Source organism: Anabas testudineus, chromosome 8, assembly GCF_900324465.2.
Source record: "Anabas testudineus chromosome 8, fAnaTes1.2, whole genome shotgun sequence".
Classification (NCBI taxonomy): domain Eukaryota; kingdom Metazoa; phylum Chordata; class Actinopteri; order Anabantiformes; family Anabantidae; genus Anabas; species Anabas testudineus.
Genome location: NC_046617.1, coordinates 7,796,642 through 7,824,523, shown reverse-complemented (window position 1 = coordinate 7,824,523; position 27,882 = coordinate 7,796,642). Strand labels below are relative to the sequence as shown.

Here is a 27,882-nt window from a genome sequence, read left to right as displayed (position 1 = left end):
TTATCTCAAAGGAGGATGTAGGAAGTGGGAAAATTGATGTGTCCCAAGATCAATACTGGAGAGCGTTCGGATCTCAACGGTGTAACTAAATCTTCTTGCGGCTGCTGCTTCAGGAACGTCTGCCTCCACAGTCGAGCCTCCACAGCCTCCTGCGCTGAGGGTCGGTGTGGAGAAGGTGGAAATGGAATGGAAACAAGTCAAGAGGATCACGGAAGAAGACATCAGGAGGGCTTCGACGCAGGCAAAGCAGTCACTTTTTAGGTGACTACATAACTGCTTCATCACCACCGTGTTCGGATCAATATCCATCAACACTGGTTTTCCTTAAGTGTAAAGACTAAGTACCTCAATGAGTATCAAACACAATTACCATGCTTAGATGTGCATTAGTGGTTTTGAAGTGGTCTCACCAAATTTAGTACCATCTCGACAAAAAACTATCCTGTGACACAGCGGGCGGCACCTAACAGTTTCATAAAATCAAATCCATTTCGGACACCACACATTAACAGTGAATAAATGATTATATTTGGCGTCAAGGTTGTAAGTACAGCAGTTTTTCTATTACAATAGTTCTACTCTTAGTTACTGTCTCACATGTTTACATTGAAATAGTCCCATTTTACATGGATGTGTCTTCTACTGATCTCATCAGATGGAGATGTTCAGTGGTGCCACTGTTCCTCTTTGCAGTAGTTTCATACATTCATATGTATGTAGACATCATCCGAAATGATTGTCTCACTGAAGCTTTTTCTTTGGGGGGTAGGAAACCTCATTTACATCATCTTACATCATCTCACTAATCTGATCGTCGCCCTCTTGTGGTAGCTACAGATCATGCACACTGCTCTGTAAGTTGACTCATGGGACCATATTTCGACTTGTTGTCACTTAAATTGCCAAACTGGCAAATTACTTTGAATGCAAAAACTTCACAGTCACAAAGTTAGATAAAAAAAAATTTGACTTCCTCAGATACAGAAACTGATTTTGTAGTTGTTTTGTGGTGACCCAGTTCCCAGGGATGTTTCTGGGCTGTGGGGCTTTGTGGTGGTCATATTTTGGAGAGCATCAAATAAAAAAAGGTGTTTCTAATATGGTGCATTTCTCATTTGCATATGTGGAGGAGCAAACATATTAGAAACACTCTTCAAGATAATGCAAACCAGCGCAACAATGCCACAAACTCCAGTCTCACGCAGCCTTTGTACAGTGTCAGCAACAACTGAACATCACATGAAGTGATGTGTGTGTCAGTCAGACAAACTGCAGGCCAGTTCTCACACTGTGCAGCATGTTGTAGAATTAATTAATTATTATGAAGATCCCTTAATTGGATCATTGTGAATGTCATATTACAAGTAGAGAAGGTAACATACACGGAGAGGAGGCGTGATGTTTGTGTGCATGTGTCAGACATTGAGGTTGTTTCTTTACCGTAAACGCAGCTGATTTTATGTCACTTTTTGCGATTAATATCTCACGTGATGTGAAAGAGAGAGAGAGAGAGAGAGAGAGAGAGAGAGAGAGAGAGAGAGAGAGAGAGAGAGAGAGGAGCAGGTTGTCTTACTGCAGAAGTACCAGGGGTAATAAAGTGTCCCTCTCCTCTTTTCTCTCGCCTCCTCCGCAGTGCACTTGCAGCTGAGCAGCACTCCGGACAGGACGCTCTCCTCCTCCTCCTCCTCCTCCTCCTCCTGCTCCTCCTGCTCTTCTTCCTCTCTCCGTGTGTTGGGGAGGCTGTGTGTGCGCAGTAGTGCTGCTGTTGAGGGGAAGATACACCGGCTGTCGCATCTGACTCCAGCCCAGAGGTCCCGGACAGGAGCGTGATTCATAAAGAATAAGAATAATTAATAATAATAATAATAAAATAAGCCGCTGGAATAAAAAACATGAGCACTCCTGCTGAACGTCTCTCATCCTCCACATAGCGCTGCCTTTTTTTTTTTTTTTCTGCACAAGATCTCTTTTATGTGACTCCAGCAAGCGAGCAACGCAGGATGACTACCACCTTACTGCTGGGGATTGTGTGCGCTCTGGTGAGTAGCCTGGACTGTTCCCACTGTTCCTCTGCTGAAATATTCTCATTATACTGTTTCAGCACTTCATGGGAACTGGAGATGAGGCTGCAGTGACCCTGTGCACTTTATGCACTGGGATGTTTCTGTATGGTCTAATAGTATCAGAGTTAATATTGAGCCTGTGTTGCTACCATCCTCTTATATCAGTCATGCTGAGACTTTTGTAGTGAGTTTTTCCCCTGTGGCACTGGTGATCCTCTGTCTTACAGCTGTAATATTGCTGCTTTATCTCAGCAGTGGATTTACTGTGGACTGTATTGTTGTGGTGTTTCCCTCTGTGCAACAGTAAAGGACCAATGCTCTTTTTTTTAATTATTACTAAACATGCAGGTGTTGCATTTAGACATACACCAACTGATTTGCATGTGTTATCCAGCTCCCGCTGTGTAGACCACTGCAGCTCCTCACACACACACACACACACACCTACATGCATGCATGTGTGTGTGTGCTCACGTATGCACACACACACACACACACTCACAGGCAGGCACACATGCACGCACTCACTCTCTTGGTTTCCATCCAGGGAGGAAAGGTTAGACAGTGCTTCTAGGATTAGTGTCTGGAAAATCGAGATTTCTGCTTCAGGTTGGGCTGCATCCAGACGTCAAGGAGCAGTCTGCTGACAGGCTCAGACTAATACCATTAATGAGTTACAGCAATTCATTTCTGCTTCTCTGTTTAATTTTGGGATGTTTGAGTCTTTAAATCACAAGAGATAAAGACGCAGCAGCTAATGGGAAGTAAATTGATTCACTGAATTCTTATCCATTATACACAGTCAGTAATTATTTAGCTGATTGTGACATTAATGCTCCTGATTCTGATAATTAAAAAAAAAAAAAGTTCACTACAGCAGTGATGAAACACGCAGCACACAGATGAGATCCTCGCAGCTCCCTGGTATGTCCACAGCAGCTGGTCTAATTGGGCTGCAGCTCAGTCATCAATGCGAACAGCCCAGATTGTGAGGGGACACACTGTTATGACAGCTGGTTTAAAGGGTGGTGGCGGTTGGGTGCTCTTTGGTGGAATTAAATTCAAAAATAAAGTCTCAAATTGACCATGAAATTGGGCAGAGTGGAAACCAAGCACATCGCAGCTGGGTCACTGTGTGTTAGTGAACGAATTTCCCACTGAATTTGCCAGTAATCTGTGCTGGAGCTGAATGATATTCCAGGGATGGAACAGGAAAGGGAGTTGAGGCAGCAGTCGGGGGGGGTGGCATGATTCCTTACTATGCAGATACCAGAGGAAACTCTTATGTTGTTTTGGGCTGAATCCAAACTTCATTTTTGCAGGCAGGAATGCCCGATGATTTATCAAGTCAAGCCTGGCGCTTGTGGCGGCGGTGTCGTGATAACAGGTTGTAAAGTCCTGGAGAAGAAGCTGCACCTTGAGTGCAAGAAGTGAAACGGCAGAGAGGGGGAAATGTTGAGCAAGAGGAGAGAGAGAAAGAGAGAGAGAGACAGAGGCAGAGCTGCCGGCTGCTCGGTACATCTGTTTCTGAATGAAAGCAGGGGCAGCAGAGAGGGAAGTGAGGGGAGGGAGGAATGAAAGAAAGAAAGACAGAAAAGATTGAATTGATGCATCAGCAAATGTGAGCTAAGTGGAAATGAGCTCTCGCTTGTTGCATAATAAAAGCCACAGGACATAAAAGCGATTGAGGGTAATCTTTTTATTTATTTTTTGTTCTGAAATCTCTGCGTATGAATTCTTTTCCTTTGCCGTTGTTGTACCGCACTTGTTACACAGCGGTGAAAAAATGCCTCAGTTCTTCTGCCAGTATGGCTGCATGGCATTCATATCAGTGGGGACAGTGAGAAAGTGCAACAGGAGAAGAAGCAGAGAGTGAAGGTGAGAAGAAGAAGAGGAGCAAAAGAACATGTGAAGATACGTAACACAAATTATGTGGGGAATTATATGTGTGATGAAGGGGAAGAAGGAGAAACAACTGTGTCACCTTAAGCAATAAGTATATGTTGCATGAGCACCAGATCTTTCTCTGAGCATTTCACATTTAGATTCTGATGCAAAATTATTCTAAGGGGAGGATTCGAGCGTGCCGCTGTGACGTCAGAGTTAGTGTGTGTTTGTGTGTCCGTGGTGATCAGGAGCAGGAGTTCACGTTCACAGCTACTCTCACCTTTAGACACTAATCAGGACGGGCATGTGAATAATGTCGTGCACGTATGATTTTATGGTTCCTGCCTCATCCAGTGCATGTCATGAGCTCACTATTAGAGCTGATGTGCCTTCGGGGGAGCTATTAAGGCAGTTCAGACGACTGATTTGTTCAAAGTGTGCCTAATATAGGTGGGAACAAAATGATTTATGATGAATCTCTGATAGTGGTTGGATTTAAGGAGCATGCTGGATGCCTGGCAATGATTTTCATCAAATTGTTTTGCTGTGTATGTTTAGTGGCCCTGTGCTGTGTGTGTGTGTGTGTGTGTGTGTTTGTACATCTGTTGAAGCTTGCTGCGATGTGCGAGCCACTCTGACGTACTGTACTGCTGTCCCCGTGTGCCAGGTGGTGTCAGCGTTTGCGTCCAAGATGGAGCCGACGGCGGGGGTCGCCTGCGAATCTGGGCAGTTCACAGACGCCGGAGAATGCTGCGAGGAGTGCCCACCTGGAGAGGGAGTGGTGAAGAAATGCGGCGCCACACAGACAGTCTGTGCCCAGTGTTTGGACAGTGAGTGAAGATTTTCAGTGCATGCACCTAATTTACACGAGCATGTGAGCAGAAGTGATAAAACTGGATTCAAACGAGCTGAAAACGGCTGTCTGATCCAAGAAGAGAGAAAATACTGGTTCAACTTTCTAATAAGGCAGCTTTTGGTTCCTAACTTCTAAAAATGGCTTTATTAGTGGTTATAAAATATTTACCAATGCTTTATTAGTAAAAAGCCAGAAGTATAAACTGTCTTAAAAATCCTTTTTACTCACCTTGTAAGTAGGCGTGTGAAGCTTGTGGACTATAATTCACTTGTTAAAAATGTATTAACACTTTTAAATAGAGACTTGATTAAATAAAGCAAGAAATTCACAAGTGTTTACAGCATTTAGTGATTTTCCTAAAAGTTGTTTTTATTAAAGGCGTCTAATTAACTTAGTTACTTATTAATTACTACTAAAGCTCTTGGTTACAACTGTGATGTTACTTCATTTACACATTCACAGTGCAGCTGTGACACTCTTGGCAAAACATTTAATCTCACCGGATTAAATAATTATTTTTCTTCTTAAAGGCGACAACAAACAGACAGACAGACAAATGCAACGGCATAAAAAATGTATTTGGTAAAATCACAGAAACCAAGTCAAATCTAATGAGCTCACTTGATTTTTCCCCCTTCCTCGAAGAGAAACATAAAATTTATGAGACTTTATAAATAGTGTGTTATAACTTGGTCCCACCAGTTCTTAGCGTTTTGTTCTGATGTTGTGATAAATCTGCCTCTAAAGTTTGTGCTGCCACCATCATTTATGATGTTCAAAGCCCAGAAAATTAACGTCCACAGATTCCACTGTCTGCACTTTTAATTTTATGGTACAATATGGTTCTAATTAAATATACTCGTAGTGAGGTCAAAATATGTGACCCAACCCCTTAATAGATGGGACAAGAGCATTCTCACACCAAAATGTTAAAACTCGCAGACTTCACTTCCTCCAACCTGTCAAAATCTAAATCTAAATTAAATCTATACACATGCTGCACAGCTGTAATATTGTATGTTGTCACCAGCGCACTCAACGAATACAAAGTTTCTGCACTTACTAATTATCCTACATACAGCCACATTCATTTTCTGTGCCTTTAATGGCAGCTTGGCCTGTGAACTCAAGACAAGAAGATTGCTGAAGCCAAGACAAACTGCCATCATCCAATTTTCTCATTTGTATGAAGTGACTGCTTTACCAAGTGTCCCGAGAAATAAGGCAAGAATTCATATGTTTGATGCTCGTAAGTGGGTCCAAATGTGTTCGCCCACAGCTCTGCTCGGGCTGTGAATCATTAGCACTCGCTCTACAGACCAGAGCTGGGAGATGTGCCAACACCGCAACATCTCGCAGGAGAAGACGACTCAACACTGCAAACAAATGTATTCGGAGGGCTTTTACGCAGCTCTATTTACACCTACTGTAGCGTACAGCCGTGGCTGTACTGTTCAGGAGGATCTAGTTGAGTGTCGGTAACCTTTGCTGGTTTGAATCTTTGTGCTGTTAACCTTTCTTACCTTTAAAGCCCGCTAATCGTGGCGGTTTGAGACTCGACGTTGGACAAAATTAGCCATGCTGATTTGTTTTGCTCTGTGCTGTTGGAGTGCAACTCTGTTAAACTTTGATAGGCTGCATTAATCATTCATTTGAACAACATGCGTAAACATAAGTCTTTTATCTCTGAAGCCTTGTCTAGTGCAAACCAGTAATATCAAACGGATCAGTCATTATGGGGGAAGTGATGAACGTCTGAATGAATGTTTGCAGACAGGCAGGAATGCCTTTTGTCCAAAATTAATACTCTGATTATTATCCATGAACTTATGAACTTCTTTGCACGACAGATGCTAATCTCTGTGTTGTGTCGTTAGCAATCTGACGTCTGGCTGATATAACCCCTTTAAAGTTTTTTTGCTGACTTGAGGAACTCAACAAGCAAAAGCAACAGCAACATTGGGTGTAGGGGTAGGGAGGCAGTTGTCCACATCTGGGGCTCAACAGTCCCACAGAAAAAAAAAAAAAAAAAAAAAAAAAAAGACTACTGTGACAAATAAACTAATCCTGTCAAAGAAAATCAATGTTTGAAAGGGTAGAAGCATTAAATTGACAAAAAAAAAAAAAATCTCTCAGTGCAAAAATAGAAGAGAAATAAAGTGGACTTCCATGTGTAAATGTTGGGAAAACTCCCATCCACATAGTTAGATAGTGAGCATATTAATTAATAGTGATAATCAATCATTGCATATGTAAGACAAGAGCAGGAAATTGGTTGTGTAGAGGTGCATGAATTATCATATTCACATAGTCACATCATATTCCTGCTGCTGCTGCTGCTGGCAGATGACGTGAAGAGGCTAGCCCCTGTAAAGCTGTAATTCTGCTATATTTTTTTGTTCGCTGCCTCATCCCCTGCTCATCCGCACCAGCAAATCCCACCAACTCCTGTCGTGTCTCCTCTATTCTTTCCTGTGCACGCTTTTCTCAGCGAGCATCCCCCGCCAACCCCTCCTCCCCGTTTCTGTGACTCATTGTCTGGGTTCAGTGCATAAAATGGTACGAGAGAGTCGGTACCAAAGGGCACGATCTGCTCATTCATCATGCATACTGTTACATCAATGCATCTTTCCTCATTTGATCCAGCTAATTAAAGCATATTGAAAAGCCTATTGTGCCTCTAACGGCGAACAATTACCTTGCTCTACAGTACAGGAACGGTATTCACTGCTGATAAACACTTTATAATTAAGCTCAACTAACACACTGGAGGTTACACTCAATTTCCGGTGCAAATGCATTTCACTGTTTTCAATATAGTTTTTTATTTCTGTGGATAAAATGCTTGGAAGTTACACGGTGAAACGAAAAAAAGGTGCAGATATATTTTTAAAAGTGCAGAAATGAATTATTAAAGAGTAAACACATCCCCTTCCTGTTCCATGGTAAATATGGGTGAACCTTTATTTACCACATTCACCCCCCTTAATTCTCCACTTCCTCTCAGTGTGTAACTCCCCTCCTGATCTTCCATAGCCCCCAACCCTGACTTGGGATGAGTGCCAGCATCAGCAGTGTTGAAATATTAATCAGTCTCCTCCGCTTTTCCCTGCTGTCATGGGAGACAAAGCAACTGGACCTGCCTCACTTAGTGGACCATTGAGAAAAACTTGCACTGCAAACCATCTCAAGATTAAGGAGGAAAAAAAAAAAGAAAGCAGAGCCTCGTGAGTTGATGTAGTATTTAAGAAGAGCCGCACTGAACCAGGGCTCACTGGGGATTAAAAGGAGGAAGGAAAGTAGAATCACATCCTCGTCTGGTGAGGAGCATCGGGACTCGGTCCCAACTTTGGATAAAGAGGGATGAAGACATGGGGAAATGGAGATTTTCCTCTGGCACCCTCTTCCTTGCATGGCACCCTGAAGAAAGGTTTAATATCACAGGATGCAAGCACAAACGTTGATTGATAAATTACAGATTGCCTGCTGTGGTCTTCTAATAATAGCTTTGGCAACATCCTGAAACACCTGTTTCAAATCTGGAAGGAAGCTAAAAGGGTCAACGAAGCATGGTGACACGCTGAAACGTCTCACGCCTGAAAAGATAAATAAAGCCGTCGCACAACTTTCCTAATGTTCATAATTTATCCGCGGTCAGCGAAGTGTCAGGAGGGAAGAAAATGGTGTCTCAGCTGAGACGTGGACGCTGAGGGAGAGAAATGTCCTGCTTTGCTAAAAGCACACGCTTAAAATGCTGATTGTGGCGATCCTCAGGCAGTTTCAATACCCTCCAAAGCTACATTATTGATGACACTAATGGGGGTTGAAACACATGAGTGTTTGAAGGGAGGGGGTGGTGGGGCAGGGGTCTCCACCGGGCGAAGTGACACATTTCAAGTCACTCACTCCCTGCTACACACCAACAACTATTTTTACTGCTGAACGTGCAAATGCTACATGCAAAGTACTGATCATTGCTCGGCTGGGAGCAATTAAAAAGGAGATCATATTTTATTAAAGCAGACACTTCTGACATGATTCCTGATGAACTCACTCTCTCTTTTTTTTAGCCTGAAGAGGAATTCATAAATTAGACACGCACAAACCACCCACACACACACACACACACAGTCTTCTCCTGTGCCTGTTGGTGCATATGGTCGCGTTTAGACATGTTTACATACAGGGACTGCAAGGAGGCTCATGCATGCAAGTTAAAATTAGCGAGGAAGGCTGTGCGCGGTGGGATAATTGAAATGAATGAGGAGGAGAACTACACCGGTTGAGCCCGACTGCAAAGAAAACAAAGGCTCCAAGCTCTCCAACTCAAATAAGCCGTTACCTCTAAGGTCTGTAGTTTCTCTAGGTCTAGATCGCTCCGTCAGTGTCACTCTCCTGTATCACCTCTGCTTCCAGACAGTTATAAAAACCAGGCTTGATGACAGAAATGTAAAGAATAAAAGACTGGAAATGACGGTGTTTGAATCTGGACTAACTTACATCCCCCTTCTGCCCCATTTCCTCTGACCCTTCCGCTCCCAGTCGTACATCAGCACTTCTTCTACGCTTTGATCACTAAATCATGTGTTTCACTCTTGGTTTGGACTTGGAGCACCAGCCCACACTCAAACACTGCTTTCGATTGAGTCATACAGTCCAGAGATTCCTGCGAAATCGAGCGGGCCGCTCCTGCAGAGCTTTTTCATCCGTCTTCCTGCTCCCCGCCCGTCTTTATATCATTACCTCCGTCTGCTCCACTCAGTCTACCTTTACAATGTGACAGCCTTTGTCGCCTGCTTCTTAGGTGCTGTTTACAAGGTGTTTAGTGTGCCAATGTTTACATGCCAGAGCCGTTTTGTAACGCAGAGGCGAGCGCTGGGATGTTGCTTCGGGGCTTTTCACACTGACAGTATTCTGTTGCTCAACACAACACCCACTAAGCAGTTCTCATGGAAGATACGCACTTAGACATATGCACATCCAGATAACAGTTGCGCAAAAGGTCCCACACATTCACACAGTCATTTGGTTTTATTTAAAGTTCCTCCCAGGCCCACATGATTTATTTTACAGTGCAGTATGACAAAGAGCGTAGAGTAAAATAACACACCTCTGGTGTTAATTAATCAGTGTACTGAACTTTTTTAACACGAATGTTGTGTCATAATTGCATGTTATGAAATAATCCTCGATACACGCTGAAATTCCAGCTGCCAATGTTTTCTGTATTCAGCAGGGATTAAACAACACACACGCTCTCATGTTCAGCATGCCGCAAAAAAGTTAAATGGGATTTGGAGAACAGCGAAGCTGCCTCTGTAGTGAATCTGAATCTCTCTACTCCACTCCCGTCTCGTTGAACCATTGAAACACATTTGTAGGACACACACTCACACACACAGCCCCTATCTCTCTGAATGCATAATTTAGCAGGCATCCAATTATATCTGAAAATAATTCTATATGAACATGCAATATTAATAGATTACTTTGTGCCCATAGGAGCTATAAGGAAGTGTAAGAACAAACTAATTTGAGGTCATCACTACAGCAAATTCTCCTGAATCCTCCTGACACAAACGTTCCCGCACAGTAAGAGTGTGTTTGAAGTAATTGAAAAGCAGCAGGCAATGACTCGGTACGACTCTTACGCCTTTCTATTTAACACAATTCTCAATCACGCAGATGTGCTTTGTTATCATTTTTGTTCACAATCCTTAAACAGAATCTTTTGGACACATTCACTCATATTTAAGGCATTATTTAGTAATGTGTAGAAATGCATTTGTGCAGCTCATCTGAGGTTTTATTGTAGTGAACCAGAACAAACATGCTATACTTTCACTTTCACTCAAATGTCTATTAGTTCACTGCTTCTTTTTCTGAAATACTTCTAAACAGCTGTTGGAAAGACTGCACTGGGATGATAGATGAATTATCATGTTTATCGCTAGTTCAACCATAAGGACAGTGTGTTTTTAGCAAACTGCTCTGGAATTAACTGTAATAACATGGTTGATCCCCTAAATGTATCATTTGCTGCCGTCATTAGGCCGAATAAGTATTTTTTTTTTGTAAAACTAATGACATTCTCAGTAGATTAACACATACTAGTGAATGTTAACATGCTAACACACTAAACTAATGGTAAGCATTATATATGGTAAACATCAGCATGTTAGCATTGTCATTGTGAATATGTGAGCACACAATTTATTTGACACCATTTAACATATCAACCTTGTGATTACTCTCCAAATGATCATAGGAATGTGTTGCATGGACGCTCTCCTTCTTATGTTGACATGTTTCCCTCCATTACGAACAATGACACTGATTTGTTGAAAAGTTAAACTGTTGTGACTTACAATTTGTGATTTACAAATGACAGTGTGGCTCCACCTGTTTTAGTGATAATAACACCCATCAGTTCATTGAACGTTCATTGTGAAGGGTTTCAGAAATACTAAATCACGTCAATTATTTTAAGCAATGAGACTATTGAAGGGTGTCAAAATGTGGCGAAAGCATGTTAAGACGGTGCCTCTTCAAACTGTGAGCATCAGGAACTAATAACATCTAAAAAAAAAAGTTTCTTTTTGTGTGAAACAGTTATATGTTGAAGGTACTGAATAAACCGTGAAAGTTATTTCTCTTGATTTTGAGTCTTCATTAATGCAAATTTCCATCACAATGAGTTTAGATCAATTAACATGTATTGGCAAACATTTAGCATAAATCCAATTGAAGCATGTCTGAATTGCTTAAGTTTTGCCAGAATGACTCAGTGATTCTTTTTTAACACTCCCCAAAGCATCTAGTGTAAATGCCTGATCGCTAGCAGAGAGAGCCTTTATCACTGGTGCATCAGTTTATGTGTTAATGTATCTGCACTTCACTACGTATATGACTGAGATTAAAGCAGTTTACTCAGCACTGCACAAACACATCATGATCGATATCGTAATGAGCACAGAGGGCTTTTGATTCTCTCTTCGACAAGAGCACCTTTCTTGTCCCGGAGCTCACTAAGAACCCAGTGGATCAATGTGTCCTCCGCTCTAATGAATGTGCAGTAAACATGAATAATGCCATTAGACTCACTGTTTAAATCCCTGGTTATCTCCTCATATTTCCTGCTATCTCCATTTGCTAACCTCCTTAACTTTGTCGTCTCTACCTTTCCTTTCCTCCCCCCTGCTTTTCTGTGTCATCTCTTCGACCTGTCCTCTCATCTGCAGGTGAGACCTTCTCGGAGAACTATAGCCTCACAGAGCAGTGCAGACCGTGCACTCAGTGCACCGGCCTGATGCGGCTGGAGACTCCCTGCACTGACTCCAATGATGCCATCTGTGTCTGCAACTACAACTACTTCTTCAGCCCTATGTTGGGCCGTTGCGAGCCCTGCACACTGTGCCCTGTGGGACAGGGCGTATTGGCTCACTGTGAGCACAATCATGACACAGTGTGTGAGGAGTGTGTGGACGATACCTACTCTGACCGGGAAAGCTACCTCGAACCCTGCCTGCCCTGCACCATCTGTGACGAGGACACTGAGATACAGCTGGATGTGTGCACGCCGACCAGTGACTCTGTCTGTCATAGTAAGTCTGCCACATGTTCAGGTCACTTTCCCACATGTCGGTCAGTTAAGTTGTTTTTAGCTGTGCTCTATTTCATATTGACACCTGAAGTCAGTTTTGTTGAAGAATGAGAATTTAAACTAAACTTTACACAATTAGTAATTTCATTAACTGAGTAGTTAAAAAACAACATGAATTAAAACAATGTTTGTGAGTGTTTACTACATTTACTCCAGTCCAAAAGTATTCAAAAGTAAAGCATGTTCGTACAAGTATGACATGCATCTGTGTTTATCTTGTCAGTTCCCATATTCAGCAGATGGGTCATGTCAATTGTTGAACTGTTGAATTTATGCTAAAATCACAAACACAGTCATTGTCTTGTCTGCTTTTGTTTGCATGTCAAGCCACCAGAGGTTTACTTTACTGGTGTTTTTAAAACTGCACTGTTTGGTTCCCAGTTGAATCTGACTCGGTTGAATCTGGTTTGTTTTAGGCAAATCTTAATACAGTGATATTATTTACATACTTGGGTGCAAACCAAAACAATTGCAGTGAGACCTGTGAGAGGATGTGGTCTGGCAATGAACAAATTATGAAGTGGTTTTATTTGGAGTGGGAACACGATCTGTTCAACTTCACGGACTACTCTGCAAGTTGGAGCTAGACAGACCCCAAAGCCACGTGTGGATGAGCGAAGTGAATGAATCAAGATCCAACCTGAACTAGAAAAGAAGTATGATGCTTTCTTGATGATATAACTCTTATGTTACTTCTGCCCCCACACACAAACAAGATTACCAACCTATCCACCGATTCACAGTAAATCCAATAGAGCCTAAAACAGTTTTGGATTACCAAAGCATTACAGTGATGAATGTAAGACCGTACTTGATGAGACTAGTATCAGACCACAAACTGCACACTTGCCTGCGATAGAAACATCATTTGTGTCTTAATTGTAATTGAACCAGATACCAGGGGTGACTTCCACGTGTGTCTGTGCAAACAGGCAAAGTCAGGGGTCAGTGCCGGTCGGATGTTCAAACGGCAAAAAGTTGAAAGCTTCAGTATGGAAAGGTCACAGACTACTGCAGTGTCAACATAGAGGCAATAAGTAACCTGCTTCCCCACAAAGCATAAGGCAGCGTTCAAGAAGTAGAGTCAAGCTACTTGTGTGCCATGGTAAAGGCAGCTCAAAAGCAAGGAAGCTGTAAATTCCCTCAGATCGGACAAGGCATGAAATCGTCTGCATCAGGGGGATGAGGACTGAAATTTGTCTTGAGCGGAAATGTTCTGTTTCCTTTACACAAATCTGTTACCTATCTTTAAAGCAATATCAGAGGAAGTGAGGACTGTAAAGTAAGGCTAGACATTCAATACTCACAACTAAATAACCTTTTCCCAGCAGTGGACGCTGACTCCAGAAGAGGTTTGTGGTTCTGCTTTGTTCCTGGGAAAAGCTCATCTCCTACTATGCGGGTTTTTATGTAAACTGTGACCAAACAGGCACTTCCATTGTGGAATGATTAAATGCTTTGAAGAAAGCTCTTAATAGCTGAAGCACTTGCTAATGCAGTGTTTTTTATTGATCTCCCGTATGCATTATCATTTTAAATGAACATCTTGATGACAGCCTTTGATATGAATGTAGGGATTTGAGCAGCAATATTTTCTTCTTGAAGGAACTGCCCTGTGTGGGTTCTTGGGGATTTCACACCGACCAGGTAAATGGATCTCGCAATCTCTATCAACACCTTATTGTAGCAACACATGGTGTAAATTCCTCTTTTAATAGACGATAATAGCACCGATGGGAGAGCTGATGGTGCAGGACAAGAGCCGGCCTGTTTAACTTAACGCATACTCCTATACATACATCTTAACTGGTTTAAAATGTACGCTAAAGTAGTCAAGTCAAGAGTTCAGAAGTTTCTCAGCAGGGCTGTAGGAAACTACGTCTAGCCTGAGATGTTCTTAAGGCTAATGTATCCTAAAACAGATGCAAATCCATTAGATACATCTGATGTACAGTAGGGCACAAAGCAGCCTTTTGCTGCCCATTGAGTGCCCACCCATGCTGCTGGTTTCACCTTTGACCTGCCTTGTCCTGAGCAATGCCACTGTCGTACTGTAGCAGCCGTGATGGTGGTGAGTGGAGATGGCATGATAAATGACCTTATGGGATGTCTGTTGAAAGGAGAGCCCTGTCATATAGCACCAGTGGGTCTGTGGGTGATGTGCATGCATTCACATGTGTTGGCGATGATGATTTCAGTCCTTCCATGGTGGTCTGGGATGACTGTGGATCTGGTTCTGCAGCAAACAGGAAACTGCTGCTCTCATCCTATCTAGTTTTTTTGTTTTGTTTTTGCAAGGAAAATGTTCTTTAATTTGTGTCCTGCTGACGTTCCCAATCTTCTGCATGTAGTAAAAAAACATACTGTATGATTAGGGGTATTTTCAAATCCGCTAAATCCTCAATCACATATCCAGCTGTCACCAAGTGTCAATTACGCTATACAATGACAGGGACAGAAAGAGAGGGAGAGAGAGAGAAATAGAGATGAGAACAGACGGAGAGCTGCAGCATATGTGCTGTGCTGGTATTCTATGCTGAGGGGTCGATATGCGTCCTGGGATTTCTTCTGCTTATGCTCAGGTTTCGCTGAGTGACCTCTATGAGCACTCACACTCTCACACTTGACTGCAGGACGAACACGCGCACACACACACACTCGTAAGTTTAGTCTTCCACATCTGACACACAAACAATTTTCTGAGCATCCAAAATCAATACATACAACTGACAGCGGGCGAAAGCGCCACATGCGCTCTCTTCTTTGTGCCAAGTGCTCTGTAACTTGTGTAAACATTTTTTTTTTTATTAAGCTATGGACACCGCACATATGTGAACCTCTTTGATCGGAAACTGAAAACTGCATCTTATTCTTTGAAGGTGCTCTTTAGTTTCCAGTTGAGTAGATTTGCATTAAATGTGAAGTGCTGAGTGACTGTTTGAGTGTTTGTCCTCAACAAGACGCAAAGAAAAGATTAGAAAAAGAGAAAAAAAGCTATTTTTTTCTCTCTTTATTATCACATCCCTGCTTTTTCTCCTTGTCCTTGCCTCTATCTCTTCCCACAGTGGCCCCCGAGTAGCAGAGTGGTGGAAGGTGCCCAGTGCGCATTCAACGCCTTCACTGCTGCAGTATAATTACTCCTGCTAATCAGAGCACTTTACAGCAGCTCCTCTGTTCATCTGCGCCGCCTCCTCACTCTCTCCTAACACTCTACCTCTCTGTTTGCACCCCCCGCTCTTCCTATTAACCCTCCCTGGAAGGAGACAGAGTGCTCAGTTGAATAATTTGGAGTGTGTGCGTGATGGATGTGTGCACGCCAGGCGACAAACACAGGAAGATTGAGATAGAGGTCGAGCTGAGACAGAGGGAGAGTGTTTGACGACTGATAAAGAGGTCATTGTACATGTGCTGAGTCTGATAGTTGCTCATCTCCACCCTGAACTGGCAGAAGCCAAGACATCAACTTCCACACAAGACCCCAGGGGTTAACTTCACCATAAAGACCTCAATGGCTCATAAAAATTGAATTTTTTCTCCCCCTTCTCGTCCACACCCTGCTAATAAACACATCTCACTGTACACTCAGCCCCACGCTCATAAAAATTTAGGCTAGTTTTATTTTGTTCCAAGAGTATTTTAAACCTACTGAAGCCAAAATGCAATCGTTAAAGCCCCAGTGCCGCCGCCTATAAGCTCCCACTCTTCTCTAGCTGAGGTATTTAGCCTCTGGAGCCTTTATCCTTTGGTCTACAGCCAACAGGGTTTTCTACATCAGCCTGGAGAAAAAGACAGAAAGAGGGGGAGTTACAATAAAGATGTAGTATTCTGTGCTTTAGTTGTTCTCTACGTTGAGTGTTATCTGAAGCAGGGTCTTAAGAGAGCTGTCATCTTGGCTCAGACTGAGAAACGCAATTTACAGTGAACCCTGAGGGGTGATTGATGTGTGTATGCGTCTGCATAGAAAGAGCAGTCATTGCACCAAAGAAAGGCACTTACAGCAGTACAGGGTGACTAATAGCCCAGTGTGATAAGGGGAAGGCTTTAAGGATTGCAGCGTCTTTGATAAACAGTATACAAGATCAGTCTGTCTGCACACTTGCACTCACTTTCACACCTTCCATTCACAATTTATTCTATTTGCAAGCTCGTGTTACATTGCTAATACCATTAGCCAGCTCTGCATTAGCCGAATGATGTATGGCAAAGCCGAGGAAACCTGACTACATCCCAGGAAAGGTCATGAAATCCAAGTAATACAGACACCCGTGTTCCACTCGTCTGAATGCGCCCTCCTTTTAGACAGATCTGAATCAATAGCGCCGCTTTAAATAGGCCTCTGCATTATTTCTGTTTCTAACTGTGACATGCACATGTGCCGTTTTTCTCTGTCCATGAAAGATATTTTCTACTGTTTCAGTAAACCAATCCACCCTATGGGAGGTAGGAATGCCCAGTCATCACCACACACACACACACACACACACACACACACACACACACACACACACACACACACACACACACCAGTGTGAACTCTTAACAACCAACAGAAGTTTTTCGTATACACCCACATACGTTTCCCCATCGCGGTCCCTTTGGACTATTAAAGGGAGTAACTGTGCGTAAATTATGCATCAAATCAATGTGGAGAAACTTGACTATCTGTCATGTCAGTGAAAGGAGAATATATGTAAAGACAGCATTAGGCTGTGATGGTCCACTGAAAGTCACCTGACCACATACACGCTCACACCAATCAATTCATTTTCTTTCCCAAACCTTTTATTTAAGCAGATACACTACTTTTTTTTGGGTTGTCAAGAAGAAGTTTTTATGATAATGCTAAACTAAGTCATGTTAAACAAGTAGGTGAATACTACATAGTAAAAGAAAGTGGTGACAATTTTGTAATGCAATAATAATAATATCATTGTAAACAACTTGGAATTATTTATCCAGGTTTTTGGATTTCTGGCTCAGATTTCTTCTGTCACAAGAACAGAGTGGAGGAATTTGCAATGAAAATGACATTTAAATAATTCAACAACAGCATGTTATTGCCAAAACTATGACCGCGTTACAATAACACACACAATACAGTTTTTATAAGTCTTTGGTTCAAAGTAGTAACAAAAAGTGTTGACATTGCGAGAACTGTGGATTATTCACGTTATCCAGGACATTGTTTCTAGAGAGACATGCCGCTGTTTAATTATTCAAACGTCATTTTGTGATGCTGTGAGCTTCACAAACCAAAATCCATTTATCACCAGTGTTTTGGGGTGTAGGGAAAAACCTGGTGTGAATAATACTAAAGCTATAAGCATAGCTAAATGTCAGTCATACCCAGTGTAAAAAAACATGTTCTCCCAGTCTTTGGCCTTGACGGACGCCGCAGGGGTCTCCACAGGGTTAATCCTGTGAGCGGCAGTATGAAGCTAATGAGGAGCAGCTTCAGGTTCTGCTGGGAGATTACAGGCTCAGGTCCAAATCAAGCTGCACATTCTGTATCCCCACCAGGCTGCTGAGCTCCGAGGAGTTTTGATTTTGGCCGGACAGGCCCTCTCCACGGCCTGCTATACCATACCCTGAGGGAGGGAATAATCTGCACACTACTCTGTGAGCCTTTCTACCAGCTGACAGAATTACTGCAGTGCTACTTAAAGCACTTTTCAGAACAGAAACCTAAAATGACAGGACTACTGGAGAGCTTTGATGGATACACTGTGTTGACAGGACAAGACATGCACATGACTGTGGCCGTAGTGCTGCTTCTATATGGGAAATTACATAGAATCATTAATGGAGCTCACAAAGAAAGCGGAAACAGGACAATTTCTGAAAATGACTCTTCTTTCCAGACTTAGCTATGATAGAAACCAGACCCACCCAGTAGCACAGAGCCTTCCTGCTTGCTCTGGTCTCAGCAAAGGCTACACTGATGACCTATTTATATATAAAGCCCTACACTTTGTTCTAGATGGATCTTTATGACCTTAATGTCATGCAGTGTGCAGAGATCACATAGATGGGGATGTAGTGAGAAGAGACCTGGCATGCAGGGACCAGGCTGGTGTGGGGTGGGCTGGTGGGTGACAGATATTTGCCCCCCTTGGCGGGGAACATTCCTTTTCTTTCTGCTCACAGCAAGTCAGCCAGAACCCATCTGTCGATCAGAAACAGCTGCTGCATATGTTTAGTATATCAGGCATCTGGTTGGGGACTTGTTGACTACAACCAACCAAACAGGATCTCAGAGAAGATGTGAAAGTGTCTCATCGTGATAGAATTTACTTTTTATTTATTTCTTTTTTGCCAGGCTAGCAGCTTGGTTCAATGGACGGCAATGTGTTTCAGTTATGTCGGCAAAACTTTGGTATCCACGCTTATTTACATCAGAAGTTGGCATTTGTGGTTTTGAGTGCTTGTTAGGGAAGATTGGAAAGTAAACAGCAGATCAGCTAGAATGGCAAAGCTTCATGTTTCTTACGAATGCTTCTTTCTCTCATTTCCTTCCTTTCAGATCCTAACCTCCCCACAGATATCACCTCTACCTCCGAGATGGGTCCATCCCCACCCTCCTTCACCAACTATTTTCTCCCAGATGCCTCTGAAAGCCCGTTGCCTGGTGGAGAGACGACCACATCTAGCGCCGGTTCTCCTCGCTTCCTAGGCCATGGCTTCAATGAAAACCTCATCCCCATCTACTGCTCCATCTTAGCTGCTGTGGTGGTGGGCCTGGTGGCTTATATTGTTTTTAAGAGGTCAGTTGGTGGAATAGCCAGAGATGAAAAGCTGCTCTGTGGATAAAGACATTAGCACAATTGGGTTTTACACCACAGCCACAATGTAATCTAGGACAGAGAGGATGAACAGTGATGGAGATGGTGGTCTGATGGGTGGTGTTAACAGACTGGGCCCCAGGCTAAAAAAATGGCAGCATGGTGGATGGTAAAATATTCAGTCATGCCATGATCGAAAGGCTCTGACCCATTTTCAGAAAATCTCTCAGACACACACATTTGTTTAGAGGTCACATACAAAACACACGACACAAATCCACACATGGAAGCAGTCAGAAAAACAGAAACAAGCCGGGGCTAAAACACATTTGAAGCAAGTAAACAAGCTCATTAGACACATTGATTGTTTGAAAAGTGCCAACTAGGGGAAATTCGAGTGCCAGATTTATCAGCAGTGTCACACACACATCTGGCTAATACTCCTCATGTAGACTTTGTCATGTATAAACAGACTGCAAATTATGTGGATTTCTTCAGCACCTAATATTTTACTAGTAAACACTTAGAGGTGTCTACTGCACTGTACCACTCAATAGCTCATGAATATTTTAATCGATTTATGAGTCATTCATCCTCTGAAGAAAAACAACACTAGATCATTTTTTTCTTTTCTGTTGTTAGGCCAACAGCAAAGCCTTACATTTCTGTATTTTCTTGGTTTGGGATTAGAAAAGGTTTTTTAAAATAATTGTTATTTTTCATGCTACTACAGTATCTCTTATTGTCCTACTACATTTAAAATGCTGGTTTTACTCATCAGATTTAGTCTTACACGTCATAACTGCAGTGAAACCCACCTGCAGAATGTTTAAGATCAAACAACTACAGTATATAATATCCTGTGACATGCTACTTCTCCACAGGTGGAATAGCTGCAAGCAGAACAAGCAGGCAGCTAATAACCGCGCGGCTACAAACAACCAGATGGTGACGCCGGAGGGAGAGAAGCTGCACAGTGACAGTGGCATCTCAGTGGACAGTCAGAGTCTGCAGGAGCAGCAGCAGCAGCAGCAGCAGCAGCAGCAGCAGCAGGCCCAGGCTGAGGTCCAGGCTCAGCCCTCACATTCACACACAAAGGAACAGATAGGTATGACTGTTTGTTGTTTGATTAACAGAAGTAACAATATTTACATGATCAATATAGGATTAAGGCTTGGGGATAAGCCTTGCTTCATAACTTTTTATTAATCAGAGAAATATTCATACATAAGGCACTCCTCACTCAACACTGCATACATTCCACTTTCCCACCGAGGAGTTGTAGCTGCCAAAGAAAGTCATTATCAATTACATCAAGGTACCCTGAGATATAGTATAGAGTGGTGTTACTACATTGCACAAGCTGAGCAAAGAGCAAAAAACACATTTTGGGGATATTGAGATCAAAAACAATATATCACCTAGCAGCAGGACTAACACCTAGCTGCCAAAAGCATGTAGGCGAGGCTAAATCTGATGCACGAATGTGTGATGTATTAGACTCCAGGAATGTAGAGATTAGGACTGCGAGGCACTGCAGTAACACAAATATGAGGCAGGTACTGAACATTAGATCACTAGTATAGTGTATAAGAAATTCAGTGCAGACAGAAGTTTGACACAGTTTAGATCAAAATGGTTAAGTGTAAGGCAGGTACCTGACTGCTTACTGTATGCTTGTTCAATATTTACCTTTACTGCCCTGTACTACTACTCTATATAAATATTTGTCTGTGGGTACTCATCAAGTCATTTGGGTGGAGGGGGGATGTAGGACAGATTTTACCACGTCATCAGTCAAGCCAGACAAAATCAAAATGGTTTTGTAAGATGAACACAGTATATTATGTCTGGCTAGGATAAAAACCAGTCAGCATTATGCACTTTACTGATCTATTATAAAGCAATTTACCATGTACTTCATTTACTTCTAGTTGTGCAGTGCAGTGAGAGAGAAAAGCACCAGGGAGTGTGAAGTTGTACTGCTTTTTACAGTTATTTGCACTTGCCTCACAAATACAGATAACTTAAGAAAAGAAAACTAAAACATAGATTCTGAAACATGTGGGCACAAACACAACTAGCTGCACGGTGGGGAACCATGCAACGAGTGGGTGGAGAAAGGGAATAACCTTTAAACAAGCGAATGGAGAATAAAGGTGCAGCATGAATGAGATGTGACCTCTGTACTGCGCAGAGCTGTTCCTTCCTTCAGTACTTAAACAGCACTTACATACATCACAAGAGATGAAAGCGGTTTTCTTACTTGATATGTGCATAAACCTGAGAGAAGAAGAAGGATCAAGTCTGGTCATGGTCTTGTTATTCATTCATGCTTCTCTCCCTAGGATTTATATGGTTATATGGGGATAACAATGTGCCACACAAACCAAACAGCTGACAAATCCTCCCTTGAACAATCCATGCCACTGTGCCTCCTCTAGGATATGCATTACATTCTAATGAGGCTAAAGCTTATTTTGTTTTTTTGTGTTTTGTTTGAGACCCTCTTTGCATTCTTCCACTCAACGAACACAAAAGCCTGCTGCATGCCGAAGAAAAGAAGGAATTTCTTTTGGATTACCAGCTCGGAATTGGTTCATTGAGAGGAGAGGATCTCCCCTTAACCCTGTCACTTCTTCACAGCCTGGCTCATTAGCAGGTGTTACGAGACAGGTTCCAGCTCCAGGCTCAGTCTCACTACCTTTCAGAATTTGATCCAGCATCACCGTTTAGCACGTGCTAATTGGCATTAGCACCGTCTATGGCTGCGGAAACCATTAAAAAAAAGGCAGCGAATGCTCGCATGCTGGGGGTTCTCGATTGTACCATAACCAACTGGGTCTGGTATAATACGCAAGGTGGTGAGGATATGCACAATAAATCCATGATAATCGCAGGGAGTTTCCTGTTTCCAATGAACCATATTTTACTGGCGACTACAATAATGGGAACACCTCCAGTAAAAACAAGTCAAGTAAGCTTTTAAAAAGAGAAACAGAGCAATGAAAATGTCTCATGTTTTGAATGACAACATTCAGAGAGGGTATTCCTTGCATGAGTCACTGGTGAGGGGTGAGAGCTCCTACATGAGGGGCGCTTGGCCTCATTCCTGTCTACTCATCTCCATTAAAAAGAACCATCTATCTGTGCAGCACCCCTCCCTGCCCCCCCACCACTCCTCCTTTTAGCTGCCTGCTTCACCCTCTGAATCATGCACATTGGATGTGTTTAAAATTTAAACAAGACTCTAAGCTCTCACTCACATTGCCCAACTGTGCATCCCTGCCCTGTGTTTGACCTCACAGCCTGTATGAAATGTAGTCAATACTACTGCCCGTCAAAACCATCATCATCATCATTTCATCAAAGTGGAGTCATGGTAAATGCAAAAAAAAAAAAAATAAAAAATCTCGATTACGAGTTTTACAAATCAGGACTGACTGAACATGGAGCAATTTTAGCTATGTAGTAGAGAAATAATCTTGAAAAATGGCCTTATTACAACCATCCAACATAAAGGAGTTCCAGTTTAATTTCACTAAACATTTGTGATTCTGAATACATCCCTCAGTCTGTAGAGTTATCAAGCAGCAATTATAGAGCTGAGTCACATAACGGATCGCTAATGCAATTTCGCTGTTAGAGAATGAATGTATGACTCATAACTGGCAACAGTAAAGAGTCAGCTTAATACGAATGTGGCTGAGACTTCCCATGAGCTGACTGACTGGCTCACTGTACGTGTGAATAGGACAAAACTATTTACTTATATCCTACTAGTATAGGCTTTTTACAAATGTTACTGGACCAAATGGATCAGGTTTTGGTGATACAAAAGGATCATTTTGTGGGGATTGTGGTTTGTTGCAGTGTTGATGAACACAGATGTTTTGGCCACTTACTCCAAAATCACTTCCAAGTCTGAGAGCTTGGTCAGTTTCTAAAGCAAGAGGACTTCCAGCTATTTGAGCTGTGCTTAGCCAAGTGTGGGATTGTATTTTATATGTGACTGATGATAGTTCACAGGGGCACTAGGATAATGATGCAAAGACACAAACACTGATTGAAAAGGCCCTGGTTAGAATCGTGAGGTATTAGCAACACATTTAAGATAGACAAACACAAAAGAGATGATAAAGTTGCCACTAACTGCTTGTGGCACGATAACTATCCAAGACAATGCAAGTTCACAGAATACTTGACATCTCTGTACCCATGAGCCCATTAACTCTTAATTCATCCATAACTTATTGTTTTGACGGAAAAGTAAAAAAAAATAAAAATAGGTTGTGCAATTTTCCCCAGTGTCTTTTAACTTGTCTCTGGGAGTTCTTGTGATTACCATGAAGCCATCTCGATTTCAGTCGCAATCAGCAAACTTTAGCTGTTTACCTGGGCTTGGCTTCCAATCAAGATTGCCAGAATGTGCTGATTAATAAAAAAAAGAAGAAGAAAGAGGCTAGTTAACAATGCTGAAACTGAGAGTTCACATGCCGGTGTTGTCCTGATTGAACTTGTATTTACAGCTTGTATTGCTATAGCTCAGATTCTATAATACATGTGGCTACTATTATCACTGCTACCTCCAAAATGAGGTGCAATGCTGGTTCAAAAACTGCACTGATGCAAAAGTGCAGGTGCACTACACTCTACGTGTAGGCCTGAACTTGTGTGTGTTGCAGATGACTGTGCACTGGTCAGTGTCTGTCTGTTCTGTGTCGCTGATGATTCCTGTAGACTGTTTAAACAGGAAGCAAGAGAGGGACGTGCTGTGGACAGCACCAATGTGGAAAGAAACAGCGAGCACTAAGGCAGAGTATGGTCCTCTCAGTGAATTTTATTACAGGAAAACCTGCAGTAAAGATGGGTTTTCAGGAAGGGAAAACTAATAAAGAGAGAGGGAGGATGCTGACAAAAGAATCCCCTTCTCCTACAGCTTTAGAATAAACCCTCTTGTACTGAAGTTCCCTGGCCAAATGATGCACTGATAAACACCCACTGCACTCGGGGTTCTCTCAGAAACGCCCCTGCATACCCGAAGCGTTTCCATGGCTTCCCTCAATTGACAGTAGGTTGAAAGGTTTGTGGGAAAAGAGAGCATTTGTCTCCGGTCCTCATCCAGCTAATGATTACACTTTAACAGGTTTCTATGAATGTGTGACACCACAGGGCCCCCTGCAGGGAAAAATGTGATTATCAGGGGTTTTAGAGTTTTTCTTTTTATGCTGAAGGACATACAGGATGTGCGTATTTTGTTGGATGGGAAACTACAATGTCTGTGAGGGGGGATTTAATGAAAAACACTTGAGTGTGGATCAGGAATTAATCAAGGAGTCCTTAATCAAAGGACTTCCTATTTTCTGAAGGTGAGCTTTTCAGTGGAAAACACAGAACATCTTTTGGTGGTACACTAGAGAACATGCATATCTCTTGTGAGTAAGGAAAAGGATTATGTTTTAAGAAATGAACTGCTGCTGATTCAAATATCACCACAAATCACTTGTGTGTCTTCTCCCGGTGTCTGACGTATTTTTGTCTTATTTTCTATCTGCAGTGGTGAGGGTGGACGGTGGCCCACAGCCTGAGTCTCCTCCACCTGAGGTCTGAAGAAGGAATAATAGGATGCTAAAGTCAGGGAGAAGAGAGCGAGGACCTGAACCGTGGACCAAAAAGGAAAAGCCTTTGGGCCACACAGAGAATGTAAAACTGACTGATTCATATCTGATGTGGCTACAGAGCAAAGATTTGACTTGCATGGACCTCCCAGCACCTTTGGGCCACAGCCTGACTTTTCATCCCTGCATATACACTCACTGACCACTTTATTAGGTACGCCTGTACGATCAAATGCAATCAAATACAGCAGCTCTGTCATGAAATCTTTTACAATGTTCAATTTAAAAACTGAAAAATAACCTTGGAAAAGCAGAGTTCATGGCAGAGCTGCTGTATTGGACGGCATTAGGTTGTACAGGTGTCCATAATAAACTGGCCAGTGAGTGTAGAGGCCAACTCTATCTATCAGTGTGCCTGGACAAAACCTCTACGGCAATACCGACCACTATCTGTACCAATGTCAATGCAGATACATAATCATAGATATTATTCTAGTAACTAATATGGACATACGACATAATTCTCACTAACTGCCAGCTTATCCTCTGCCCCTTTCTAAGCTTCCCATTTCCCATCTCATTCCATGACCACTAGCCATAAAATGTATGTGCCTGAAAGGTAAATAGGCAGAGACGTGTTCCATTATCTCCCGTTTCTTTTTAATCAAAAAGACCAGGGCAGGCTTGTTCGTCTCCCATCTTCCTCTGTGGAGTCCCACTCTCAGAAAATCCTCTGTCTCTCTCTCCGTGGGATTCACTCTATTAGACCCCTACCGTCAGCTGCGATACAAAAAGCAGCGGGGGAGCTGTGAGTCACTCCAACTTCTTCTGAAGTTTGTTCCTTTATCATTTAACCGCAGACGCGTTTCATTGCATGTTGTCTTGTAAAGCTGTTGGCGTCATTGTTGGAAATTGGCTGTGCCGACTAATGCAAGTGAGTCATATTTGGGAAGGCGATCCATTACCTTGGTTATCAACCCTTTTCCTCAGCAAGATGCTTCTTTCTGCACTGTGTGACCCCTTCGCAGCACCTCCAGAGATTGTGTTTCACTTATAATATAACTCACCAAAATGTTTGTCTCCTGTTTGTGTTGCATTACTTTCATTTGGTGGCTTGGGTTGCACGGCTGATTCAGCAGGGCGTTTCCATGCTTTTCTTTGAAACCTGGATGTGCAACATGAGAGAAACATCTTAGGACTGTGGAGCTCTGCTGATTCACTGCGATGAGTTGACATCTCTGAGGAGAAGCGATACCGGATGATGAGCAAAAATTGAGCTGTGGCGTGACCCAGGTTACAGAACTGCTCGTTAAATCGATGCTTTGATGGGAAAAAAAAGTGTGTAACAAGGAATCCCATCTGTCATAATTTACACTCACTGAGTGGAAAATTGGGACACGCCTTTGAGGGAAACTCTTTTTTTTTTTTTTTTACCATCTCCATCTTCACATTCTCACTCGCATTTGCAGTCTTGCATACAAGTCTGTCTGCTTCATAGAGCCTGATAAACAGTGCTGAGCCACTAATGCATGGTTGTTGGCGGTCACGTCAACACAGGCCCCATTAGAGAGACGTCCTGACAGGCAGGTAGTAATTACCTCAGCTTCAGTTTCAGCTTCATTTACCCTCTGCTCCACTAAGCTCAGCCACCTCTCATCAAGATTAATGCTGTGGACAACAGAGGGGCGACGCAGCTCTCTTTGAAGCCTCAACCTGGCTTTACAGATCCCTCACCCAAGTCTGAGGCCCTTGACATTTACTACATCCCCATGGTGATATAATAGTACTTAGTCCGGCTCACTTCTAAGGCTGGGTGGCACCTAACACCTTTTATCCTGCATTTTTTGATGCCCCCACCCACTGCTTGCAGTAACTGTAAAAGCAGTTGACATAGATAGACGCGAAAGAATACTGAACACTGTAGCTGAGTTTGACTGCACTGCTTTAAAGTTCACTCCTACAGTGGCAGGTACTTTCTCAGGGTCCCTCTTGTAGTGGTACGGCTAAAGAGTTTCTAGAGATCTGTACGGGATTTCTGTGAACTGAAATTGTCGAGATGATTCTGTAGTTGTACAGTACGATAGAGTAGGTAGATAGACAGTAACAGATGTAAAAACAGCCGATAGAAGGAGAAGATTAAGCAGAAGATAAAGCTGAAAGCTTTCACACTGGCGACATGGTTTAGGAATGCTGGCATTGTGGGAAACATGCTTATTTTCTTTCTTGCTGAAGGATAGTTGATGAGGACATAGGGGGACAAAATTCTGCCTAGCCACTTATAAAGCTGACTAATTAGCATTTTATATTTCTAAGTTTGATACAAAAATGTAAGTGTAAACCATGACATACTAGGATTTCTAGTGGATTTCTATGTCCCATTCTAACTCCTAGTGCTCAATTTCATCTAACTCTCAGCAAGAAAGTGAATTCCTATTAAATATGATGTTACTTGAGCAGAGCTTGAAAAGTTCAGTGGTCAAATCTTGGAAGGGAAGAGAGTGAGTCATTGTATTCTGTGAGAAGCTGCTTGTACATCAGTCACATGGTCCCCAACACCTCAAGACAATTAAACTTTCTACTCTTCTTTAATGATTCATTCTGCATCATTGAAGTGTTATGAAAGGAAACAAATAAAAATCTTTTGCTCCTCAGTTGTTGGTGGGCATGTGGTGTGGACATGTGACCACACACACACACACACACACACGGACGCACAGCGACAGTGTATGATTCACTCCTCCATTGAGGGAGCTGGTATGATTCATCCTGATCCTAGCTGTGGCAGTGACATTAAAGCAGCCGCTGCTACAGTCTGAGTGACCATGAGTGTTGATTTAAAGAAAAGAAAAACTGTTCTGCTCGACTCCGTCTCCCCTTGAGGCCCAAATTCAGCCCTCCAGCAGCGTACTCATCCACCCTGAACTGGCTTATTCTCTTTCTCTAGCAGCTTGTGAAGTGAGACACACCATGTAAGAATGTACAACTCGAACATAACTAAAAAAAAAATATGCAA

The 27,882-nt window shown here is 42.5% G+C and overlaps 1 protein-coding gene across 1 annotated transcript; it reads left to right on the top strand.

The window, feature by feature from the left end:
- Window positions 1-1,639: 1,639 nt before the first annotated feature.
- Window positions 1,640-27,882, top strand: ngfra (nerve growth factor receptor a (TNFR superfamily, member 16)). Its single transcript, XM_026362864.1, has 6 exons — window positions 1,640-2,039; window positions 4,618-4,780; window positions 12,048-12,410; window positions 18,993-19,233; window positions 20,136-20,359; window positions 24,809-27,882. The coding sequence occupies exons 1-6, from the start codon at window positions 2,001-2,003 to the stop codon at window positions 24,859-24,861; spliced, it is 1,083 nt and encodes a 360-aa protein (XP_026218649.1). The 5' UTR covers window positions 1,640-2,000; the 3' UTR covers window positions 24,862-27,882.

Coding starts and splice junctions, on each gene's coding strand:
- ngfra (XM_026362864.1), top strand. CDS start 2,001: ATGACTACCACCTTACTGCTGGGGATTGTGTGCGCTCTG. Junction 19,234..20,135: donor GCTTATATTGTTTTTAAGAG/GTCAGTTGGTGG, acceptor ACTTCTCCACAG/GTGGAATAGCTGCAAGCAGA. Junction 20,360..24,808: donor ACACACAAAGGAACAGATAG/GTATGACTGTTT, acceptor TTCTATCTGCAG/TGGTGAGGGTGGACGGTGGC.